General features: G+C 59.0%; 1 protein-coding gene across 1 annotated transcript; it reads right to left on the bottom strand.

Moving 5' to 3' along the window:
* Window positions 1–466: 466 nt before the first annotated feature.
* On the bottom strand, window positions 467–4,289 carry SDC1 (syndecan 1). Its single transcript, XM_027767933.1, has 4 exons — window positions 4,181–4,289; window positions 2,787–3,265; window positions 2,034–2,166; window positions 467–1,886 (listed from the first exon to the last, which is right to left on the bottom strand). The coding sequence occupies exons 1-4, from the start codon at window positions 4,254–4,256 to the stop codon at window positions 1,717–1,719; spliced, it is 858 nt and encodes a 285-aa protein (XP_027623734.1). The 5' UTR covers window positions 4,257–4,289; the 3' UTR covers window positions 467–1,716.
* Between the last annotated feature and the right edge of the window lie 5,968 nt (window positions 4,290–10,257).

Here is a 10,257-nt window from a genome sequence, read left to right as displayed (position 1 = left end):
GAGCAGCCAGTGGAGTAGCTGGGACACTGTCACATTACCCAGGGACAGGAATCCCAGAGCCCTGGACCAGAGCCTCTGGCCAGCAACAGGGCACACGGTGGGCTGCCCATGCAAGGTGCCTGCGAGGCTGGCCTTGACTCCCCCAACCCCCAACTCAGGACCAGCAGCCTCAGGTCAGGCAGTATCAGGGCGTCTCCACCTCCTTGCCATTAGGAGACGGCACTTTGAGCTTGGCAACGCAGACACTGACATCAGGCCTTATAAAACCTTGGCTGAACCTAGCGACCGCCAGGAGAATTTTAGCCTGAACGAACAAACAAATACAACCAGAGGGCCTCTGGTCCCAGAACCACCCAGGCAGGATGAAGGCACAGAGGTTGGAGCCAAGCCTCCCAGTGCTGGGGGAGTCTGGAGGCAGCTGGTCACGTCCGCACGACCCGCACAGGGAAAAGCAGAGGCGATGGAGTTCATGTGACTACTTTATATTAAAGTTTATTACATTTGGAAAGTCTACTGTACAGGGAAAAACCCATTGGATTAAGTAGAGTTTTGCCAAAAGCAAAAGACTATCACTCTTTGGAAAATGTCCCTGATCCAGCCCAGGGCGGGGCGGCAGGAGCCAAGGGTGAGCCTGGTCCTTGACGGAAGAAAAGGGCTCGGGGCAGCTGTGCCCGAGTTGCCTCCTGTTGGTGCCTGGGAGGCAAAGTGCCCAGGGATGGTGTCGCAGGCAGGAGGCGCTATCTGCAGGAGACTCCCTGGGTCCCCGGCTGCCCGCACCCCCTACTTCACCTCCAGCCTGAGCCGCAGGACTCAAGGCTCACCCAGCTCCTCCAACGTCGCGGTGGCCCAAGTTCATGGGCACAGGCACAGTTGCTCAACATGGCGGCTGCCCCGAGGTGGCCTGGACTGGCCAGCCCAACGAGCCACCGAAATGGGGCTACCAGACAGATAGTCCATACCCTGTTGCACACACGAGCGACAGACTGAGACGACACACACACTCAGCCGGCATTTGGGCTTCCAGATTTGGTTCTCCTAGTTTAAAAACAAAAACAAAAACAAAAACAAAAACAAGAAAACGACGCTGTCTCCAGACCATAGATGAGGGAAGCAAGATGGGGAATTCCAGGTCAACGTCCTTAACTTACCTCGGAAGTAACAAAGTCTACTGGGGTTATGGACACAGATACTAGAGGGAACGTGTGCAAAACCAAGTCGGTAGCTAAACGAGACTTCCCCGTGAAACAAAGTGAATTCTGACGGAGCCGGACCCCTCTGCCCGCCACTCAGCAGTCCGCGTCCCAGTCTGCCGCTGGTCTCTACCAGTAAGTGCTATAGAGGTGTCAGCCCGAAGCCCCACCCAGGCTCCTCCAACCATAGCGGGCCATCCAGGTCCGAAGCCGTGGGGTCCCCTTTCTGTCCAGAGCTGGGCATGGGGAGAGGCCGCTCCAGTTGGAGAAACCCAGTTGGAATGGTGGGATGCCGGCTGTGGGGAAGGCCAGATGCGAGAAACCCTTAGTGCCCCAAGTCTCCAGGCGCAAGTCAGAGAAGCAGAGGAGAGGTCCCAGCACGCCCCCGGACTCCGTGTGCAGGGGCAGCTGGGGAGGTGGCCGGGGAGGTGACATTGGTGGCAGGAGAGGTCAGGGCCTGCAGTTCTTCATGGAAGAGGTGAGTGGGGGCCGAGTGAGCGGGAGGGGGTGGGGAGGGCCACTCCCGTCAAGCGTAGAACTCCTCCTGCTTGGTGGGCTTCTGGTAGGCCCCACCGTTGGCCTGTTTTGGCTCCTCCAAGGAGTAGCTGCCCTCGTCCTTCTTCTTCATCCGGTACAGCATGAAACCCACCAGGCACACGGCAAAGATGAGCCCGACGAGGCCTCCAGCAATGACGCCTAGGGTGGGTGACAGAGGCCAGCTCAATTCAGTGACTCCTTGGGCCAGTAGCAGTCCCTCCCCAGGCAGGCAGCCCAAGAGGTGGCCCTGGCTGCGGCCAGCCCCACGCCGGAGCAGCAAGTTCCCACCCCCAAGAGACGACTCACCTCCCAGCACTTCCTTCCTGTCCAGGAGGCCCTGGGAGGCCCCTGTGGCCCCCTGGTCCACCGGGGGCTGATTTCGGTGGTCAGGCTCCACCACCACAGCTGTATTCTCCCCTGACGTATCAAAGGTGAAGTCCTGCGGGAAGGATGGCAGATTGGGCTGGGCCACTCGGCTCCACTGCCAAACCTGAAACAGTCCCTGCCTCTGATCCCAGCAAGGAGGAGACTCCCTGGGTCCCTGTGGCCCGTGCCCCTGCCCCGTCCTCTCTCCACCGCTAGCCTGAGCTGCAGGACTCAAGGCTCACCCAGCTCCTCCAATGTCACGATGGCCCAAGTTTGTGGACACAGGCACAGCTGCTCAAGTGAGAGGAGCCTGGTCCATCACGCTGGGCTCTGGCTGGATGGTGGCACAGATACCACAGCAAGGGACACAAAGCCATTTTTGTGTAAAACAGGCTCATTTTACTGGAAAGCGCACAATGGCCGTAAGGCACTAAGATTGTAAAACGAGTCTTGGCAGGACTCCCCTCACAGGGGGCCTGGCTAAGCTCGGGGAGCCTGTTCTCTGCCAGTCTCTGCTCCGCCCTCGTAACTAGTCCATCCTGCTCTGGGCCCGGGCGCAGGGGGATGGTGGGATGCTGGGACCCTGTGCCAGAGTGGGGAATGCAACATCCTCACAGGGCCCAGAATGCTGGGCGTGCCAGGTGCCTGGCCCAAGGGGCCACCCCAGTCCCAGGGAGTGCAGAGGCCACTCACCGGCTCCCCAGAGCCCTCTCCTGCTGGGAGCTGGCTGGAGGCTCCCTCCTCAGCAGCCCTCTCGGTGGCAGAAGGACTTCTGTCCTCCACGCTGGGAGCCTCAGAACGGGGCTGGCCAGGTTCTGCAGGAGTTGAGGTGTCCTGGTGGCCAGGCTGCACATCCCTGTGGGGATGGGAGGTGGCAGGAGCCTGGGCTGTGGTGGCTCCGCCTGTTGAGGCCCGCTGGGTGGTTGGGGGCTGCGTGGTCTCCCTCGATGAAGAGGTGGTGTCTTTCTCCCGGGAGATGGAGTCAGGCTCCACTTCGGCCAGGACCGCCACCTTTTCCTCCTGGGGACCCTCTTCGGCTGGCAGGGCGGAGGTGGGGGCAGCCAGGGCATCCATGGTGGTGGGCTCTGGAGCCAGGGACGTGGCTGTCAGGAGCCATATGTCCTTCCAGGTGGAGGGCGTCTGCTGTGACGAGGTGATGTCTGGCAAAACACCTGCAGGCAGAAGCAGAGCAGAGGCTGTGAGGAACCCCTGGGTGCCTGGGCCAGCACCCCTGCTCCCGAAAGGCGTTGTGGCCCTGGGTGCAACTAGCCAAGAGAAACTCCGCTTGGGACATAAAAAAGAGCAGGACCAGGAAAGCTGGCCTTCCCTCTCTCCCTGCCTGGAGAGAGCCTGGTCGCTGGAAGACGCCAAGGCCGTCAGGAGCTTTCCTGTGACTACAGGGGTGGGGTGGGCACCCTCGGGGCACAGCTGCCTGCCCCACCACCCTCTCCTCAGAAAAGCCCAGATCCCAAGAACAGCAGCTGCCAGTGTCCTCCCCACTCCCGGGCCTCCGCCCTGGCCGCTGGCCCACCGTGGCGCTTCTTTCTTAGCTCTCACCTCCAGAGGACCAACTCAGGAGCTGCCTCCTCTAGGAGGCCTTCCTGACCACCTCCAGCCCAGGGACTTCTCTTCTCAAGGAAAGGGGAAATAGGGAAATGGGAAGGGAGCGGTAAGGAAAGGTCTGACCCCCAGCAGGCTCAGGGCCGGCTCAGGGTTCCTAACAACTTAATGGGTTCCAGGTATTCTTCCCATTTTACAGTTGAGAAAACAGGCTTGGCGGAGTCAATGAGCCTTCCAAAGGCTGGTTCCACAGGTCGCCTGCTGCTGAGGGAGGACATGGGTCTCTGCACCGCGGGCAGCTCCGGGGCTCCCGGAACCCCCAGCCTGTCCGTGTTGTCTCCTGACCCAGGCAGCTCCTCGCAGCAGGGCCCCATTCTTCAGCACTGCGCCTCAGACCCAGCTAGGCTGGAGCGGGCAGTGGGTGCACTGCACTCTGGAGGTGTCAACACAGGAGACCACCTGACCGCCACCCCAGGCACGGCCACGGCCTGTTGCCATTTTGAGTGGGGTCTGTGTGTCAGCCTCACCTGCACCGGAGCCCGAGAAGACGTCTGAGTCATCCCCGGAGCCATCCTGATCCTCAGGGGGCGCGTTTATGGCCATGGTTTGCTGGAATCAGATCAGAAAGGGTGTCAGTGAGCTCCCTGACCTACACATCACAGCAATGCAGGAGGCCCCTGCGTGTGGCTTCCCCAACCCAGGTCCATGACGCAGCCTGGGCTGGGTGCAGGGGTGTGGGAACACATGAGGGCACAAGCCCTCGCCCTGAGAAACTCAGCCTGGTGGGGATGCCCAGACCTCGCAGAAGGATGGGCAGGGAAGCTGTCACTGGGAACGCAGGCTGCAGTCCCTAAGAAACTCCATCGAGCCCCTCACCCCCAGAGAAGCAGATCTTGGCAGCTAGGGTCCAGGGAGTTCATATTTCCCCACTGAGGCGCTTTCAAGAGCACCCCCTCCCCAGAAATAATTAAGAACCTGCATGCAAGAGGCAGCTTCCAGGCATGTTGGCCACTAGGTGTGCACCCCAAGGACTTCCTGGAGGTGTGTGTGTGTGGGAGGCTCAGGGGGAGCTGCCCACACAGGGTGGCCCCAGGCCTCTGCGGTGCTCCTTGCTGTGCAGTCTGCCTTGCCACCAGACCCTCTGCTTACATACTGTCCTTCTTGGGGAAGGAAGGGCACGCCTTCATCAGACTGGGGACAGAGCAGGCTAATCTGAAAAGGGCCCTGCACTAGGGAGGCTCCAAAAAGTGGCTAAGGGCCTAAAATGGGCCCCATTTGCAAACAGCAGCCCAGGAATGCTGCCTGCCTGGCCAGCGCTGAGAGGCTGCAGGTGCCCAAGTGCAAACATGTCCCCGGTCCCCAAGGCTAGGGCTGACCAGCAGGCAGAGGAGTCAGGGGCTGGGAGAGACAGAACAACCCCACACAGCTGAGCAGGTGTGTGCAGGACCACCTCTGCCCCCACCCCAGGCTCCTGGACAGCAGGTGGGGGAGGAAGGCCCCAGCAGCAGGTGACAGCGTAGTAGCTACGAGAGTCCTGTTCAGCAAAGTCACTACTCAAACGACCGCGTGCTACACAGTCCATCTTGTAAGGCCTCCAGGGATCAGAACAAAGAATGAACAAAGGGGCCAGTAGGTAGCACGGTGGTTAAGGCATTGCACACCCACATGACAAACCGCGGTTCAAGTCCTAGACCTGGCAGCTTGAAGCTCATGCCAGGTATGTGCGTGTGCGTGCCCAGAATCCCGAAAGGAGAATGGAGGGGGATTACAGTGTGGCCATCCCCTCTGGGGGGTCTTCGCACCCCTACCCCATCCTGCAGAGAGCACATGCACCCTATGGCAAAAACCTTAAAAAAAAAAAAAAAAAAAAGAATGAGCAAAGGAACAGAGCAGCATGGGTCAGCACGTGGCTCTGGAGACCCCAGCCCTCTGCAAGCTCTGAACTGTACAGCCCTGGGATGTCATTAAATCTCTTATGGCCTTAGTCGCTCCATCCCTGAGACGGGGACAGCAGAAATATCTACATTGGAAGAGTGCTGTAAAAAGCCCATGAGATGTGCAAGTAAAGAACCTCACAGAGCCTAGCACATGGTGAGGGCCCCCCATCAGTAACCAGGGCTTTAGTCTGGGGCATGGAGCAGCTACAAACGCAAGCCTGTCTGTCTGCAAAGAGGCGGAGGTACATAGGGTTTCTTGAGAAGAGGTGGCAGGAGGCAAGAAGTTCACCAGGAGCTTCTGCACGAACTTGTCAGGGGGGCCCGACTGAGGTTGGGCTACAGGAAGCAGAGCTCAAGGGGCCTCACCAAGTCCTGGTCACAGGCCCTCAGGCCTTCTCTGGAGTAGATCAGAACAAGGAGAGACTGACAAGACGTGTGGCCTCCTGGGGCAGAGTCAGACCAGGTGGAGGCTCCAGATCCAGGGGCCCAGGTCAGAGGAATGCATCAGACAGGTGTAGAAACCACAAGGCTAGAAATAACACTGAACTTCCTCTGAAAGCAAAGAGCAAAACTGCATTCCCCTCCCCCCAAGAGAAAGGGTAAACTCTAGAGGGCCTTTCATGATCCATCAAAAAGGAGTAGTCACAGTCTATCCCAGTCCATCTACAGGAACAGCCACAGCCCACCGTGGCCCATCTACAGGGACAGCCAGTCTACCATCACAGTCCTTCTACAATGAACAGCCAAAGTCCTCCTTGGCCCATCTAGAATGGACAGAGTTCATCATGGCCCACCTACAATGAACACAGTCCATTATGACCCCTCTAGACACATATAGTCTGTCATGGCCCATCTGCAATGAATAGCCATAGTCCATCACGGCCCAACTACAATGAATAGCCACAGTCCACCATGGCCCATCTACCACGAACACAGTCCACCGTGGCCCTTCTACCATGAACACAGTCCACCGTGGCCCTTCTACCACAAACACAGTCCACCGTGGCCCATGTACCATGAACATAGTCCACCATGGCCCATGTACCACGAACACAGTCCACCATGGCCCTTCTACCACGAATACAGTCCACCGTGGCCCATCTACCACGAACACAGTCCACCATGGCCCATCTACCACGAACACAGTCCACCGTGGCCCTTCTACCACGAACACAGTCCACCGTGGCCTTTCTACCACGAACACAGTCCACTGTGGCCCATGTACCATGAACATAGTCCATCACGGCCCATCTACAATGAACACAGTCCCTCATGGCCCATCTGTAATGGATAGTCAGTCTGTGGCCCCCTGCCCCACCCCAGGCCACCCCCCAATCTGTATTATCCTGGGGTGGTACTTCAAATACCTATGCTGCCTCCACAGAGCTTTGAAGCTGCCCCTAACCTACCTGGAGTCTGTGTCCTTCAGCAACAAAGTGCACTGCCCACCAGGCAGGCGGAGCACGTAACAGCCACCGGCACTCACTGAGACCACAGCTTCACTCTCACCCGAGGCCTCTGCTCCACCCTCTCCTGATGCTCCAACTCCCTTCCTGGGAGAAAGCTGCAGGGGATCAGGGCTCTGGGCAGACAAGCCTCAGCTACACTGGAAAGACTTTCAGCAGAAGCCAGAGTCATGGTGTCTGGGCCCTGTCCTACGGAAGAAGTAATGGAGGCCTTCAGAGGCCAAGTGCAACTACGTGGAGGGGGAGGTGGGCCTCTCACCTGCACTGTAGGTTAACAGTTTCCCAAGAGCAGAGCTTCTCTCATGACTAGATGAGACTTTGGGTCTGCCCAGTCCCTAAAACAATTTGTTCCCTTAGCTCTGCCCAGCTTATCCCTCTGTAATCTTGTTTACACAACAAGCTCTTCAGCAAATGCTTTCTCCACTGAAACCAGCTCCCTGGCCTCCCACTCTGGGCCTCAGGGCTCGCTGGGGGGATGGGCTATAGCGACCTCCCACAGCCCCTCCAGCTGGGCCCTCGGTGATAGCATCTCTGTTGAGGATGGCAGGAGACTTCAGGCCCCTGGGGAGGAAATGAGCAGGAACTGCTGAGTGTGAGCCTCAATAACCAAGGTGCCAGCTGACTCTGGGGCTTTTGGGGAGACTTCCGGTTTCACCTAGCAGGCCTGGTGTGCTGTGCAGCTGCAGCAAGGCTTCCCAAGGGGCAGCACCTCTGGCCTGGATCCTTCACGACTGCCTGGCCACTGCTCCATGCTGCCTGGCAACAGGGCCCTCCCTCAGACTGCCTGGGAAGGCAACGGCCAGCCTACCTGTGTGTCCCAGGAAACCGGCTGTTCCCATAATGAACCAAAGACCTCATGGAAGGACGAGGCTTTCTTATGCTCTGTCTGCCACCTGGCTGCTTCCCCACCCTGTGCAGACACAGGAAGTTAAGCCATACGAAAGCCCAAAGCCACATGGTTTGGCTCCTCCGGGAGTTAGGAGACTGTGGGGCAGACGCATGGAGTCAGGAGGTCAGGGAGTAGCAGAGAAACAGTCAGCCCATCCCTGCCTCGGCCACTCTGATCTTCTGGCCATGCCTGGGGCTGCATGGGAAAGGTCCTGGGGATAGTCCCAGGGTCAGGGCTCTGGCCCAGAGGAAGGAGGTGAGAAGAAGTGAGGCCTTTTCTAAGGCTGGAAACACTTTCCACCCACCACCTGATTCCTACAACTCACTGAGCACAGGAAAGCAGGGCTGAGGCTGGTGTCTGAGACAGAGAAGGGACAGAGTCTCAGAAGGGGTGAGGGACTGACCCAGACCACCGGCCAGCCAGCACCCGCAGACTCCAGTGCAGGGCCTGTCGCCATGCCTCTACCCGGCAGAGCTCCTGTTTTAAGGGAACTCGCGTGTTGAGAGGAGGTTCACATGGCCGTGGGCTCTGGGAGCCAGAGCGTGAGCGCAGAGTGGCACTGAGTGAGGGACCCTGGAGGCACGAGGTGTGGGCCCCCAGTTCAGAGGTGGAGAGGCAATGACGTGGGCCAGAACAGCATCCAGGCCACCAAAGCTGAGTCTTTATCACGTGCCACCGGCCATTCCCAAGAGCCCATCCAGAGTCTGTGGGCAGAGACTGGCAGAGATGCCCTGGTCGGCCAGGGGGCTAGGAGCATGTGAGAGTGTGTGTGTGCGTGCGTGCGCAGGTGCATGTGGGTATCCCCTCTCCAAGACACCTGGGGAGTGGAAACCCTCAGCTGCATCGGAAGTCAGATGTCAAGGGGGCATCTCAGGGAGGGTCGTGTGAGAAGGGCTCAGTCACTAACCAGCGGTGGCCTGCCCACCCCACATCAACCTGCAGCCACCGGCTCCTAAGACCTGTGGCTTCTAACCACCCCCCGACTCACTAACAGGCCCCCTGCTCCACTGGAGGGTAGGCTCCTGTTGCTTCTGCCACCCCCACACCCTAAATGACGGCAGCACGTAGGGAGCTCAGAGGCCGGGCACCCAACAGCACCCTCAATTCCGAGTCTGGGGACCATTGGGCTTTGGAGAGAAAAGAGGGTCAGAAATAGTCAGGTTCAGGCATTGGGAGAGCTCCCAGCACTCCTGGTCCATACCTCGGTACCCTCCTCTTGGAGCTTCAGGAGGGGACCTGTGGTGGCTGGGGTACAGAAGGCTACCTAAGGCTGGTGTTTGGGCAGGCCCCAGGCTGGACTGCCCGGGGAGGTGATGCACTCACTTCTGGAGCTGGGAGCAGTGTCACTGACTCAGTAAGCCCCGTTAGACATGATGCCGGGGATACACATGTTCCTGGCAGAGAGTTGGGTCACAGCCTCCCCAGGCAGCCTGGATGCCAGGCCTTGGCACTGGCTCTGGGGCTGGTGGACAGGAGGGTCCCAGACTTCAGGGTTAAAAGGCTGGAGGGCCCCAGGGTCACGTCAGAATAAACGGCCATTACTCCTGTCCCACCAAGAGTCTGCAACGGCAATATCTTCAGGAGGCTTAATAAGAATTCACGGTTTTTAAAGAAACCTTTTTACCCCGTTTCCAGATCAGGCCTGCGGATCTAAGAGAAACAGGCAGACTTCCCCTCCCCAGCTGCCACGCCCTACCTCTGCTTCCAGAGGCCACACTGGTCGAGGATGACATCCCACCATCACCTGCGTCTAGACCAAGGGCTCTGGTGCTCCAGGGCCCCTAAGAATCCCCAAGAGCCGGTTACAGATGGCGTCCTCTGCGCTCCATCCCCGTGGCTGGCCTGGCCTGTCTAATACACTCCCAGTCTGGAGAGGAAGAGGCCTCAACCAGAACGGCCCAAGGGCTGGGAGCCTAGGGGAGGCACCATCTCCAACTCCAGTCCCAGGCCCTGGCCAGCATCAGAACCCATAAACAGGCCCTAGGGGCAAAGTGACCTGGGAGAGTTCTGGAATAGTCTCTGAGTGCTCCCGACACGTCTACCCTTAGCAGTCGGTATGCCATTGGGCAGGCCCAGTCTCCCCCACCTGGCACTAAGAGAGTCTCTGAACTGCCCCAGAGGTGCCCAGCTCCCTGGATTCCTTACTAGCGGGTCATAAAGGAAAGCAGGCATCTGCCCTGAAGCAGGGCTGGAACCCTCCGCGGTCCAAGCAGCTGTCTGATCGAGCCCAGCAGGAGGGAGCAGGAAGAGTAGCAGGGGCTGGAAGGGGCAGGGGCCGCTGGGGCTGGCACGCCCCGGGGGCCCCATGGGTG

The sequence above is a fragment of the Tupaia chinensis genome, unplaced genomic scaffold (genome assembly GCF_000334495.1).
Source record: "Tupaia chinensis unplaced genomic scaffold, TupChi_1.0 Scaffold144952_1, whole genome shotgun sequence".
Classification (NCBI taxonomy): Eukaryota; Metazoa; Chordata; class Mammalia; order Scandentia; family Tupaiidae; genus Tupaia; species Tupaia belangeri.
This window is presented reverse-complemented; position numbering and strand designations above follow the sequence as displayed.

Coding starts and splice junctions, on each gene's coding strand:
- SDC1 (XM_027767933.1), bottom strand. CDS start 4,256: ATGGCCATAAACGCGCCCCCTGAGGATCAGGATGGCTCCGGGGATGAC. Junction 2,167..2,786: donor GAGAGGGCTCTGGGGAGCCG/GTGAGTGGCCTC, acceptor TCCTTCCCGCAG/GACTTCACCTTTGATACGTC. Junction 1,887..2,033: donor CAGGAAGGAAGTGCTGGGAG/GTGAGTCGTCTC, acceptor CACCCACCCTAG/GCGTCATTGCTGGAGGCCTC.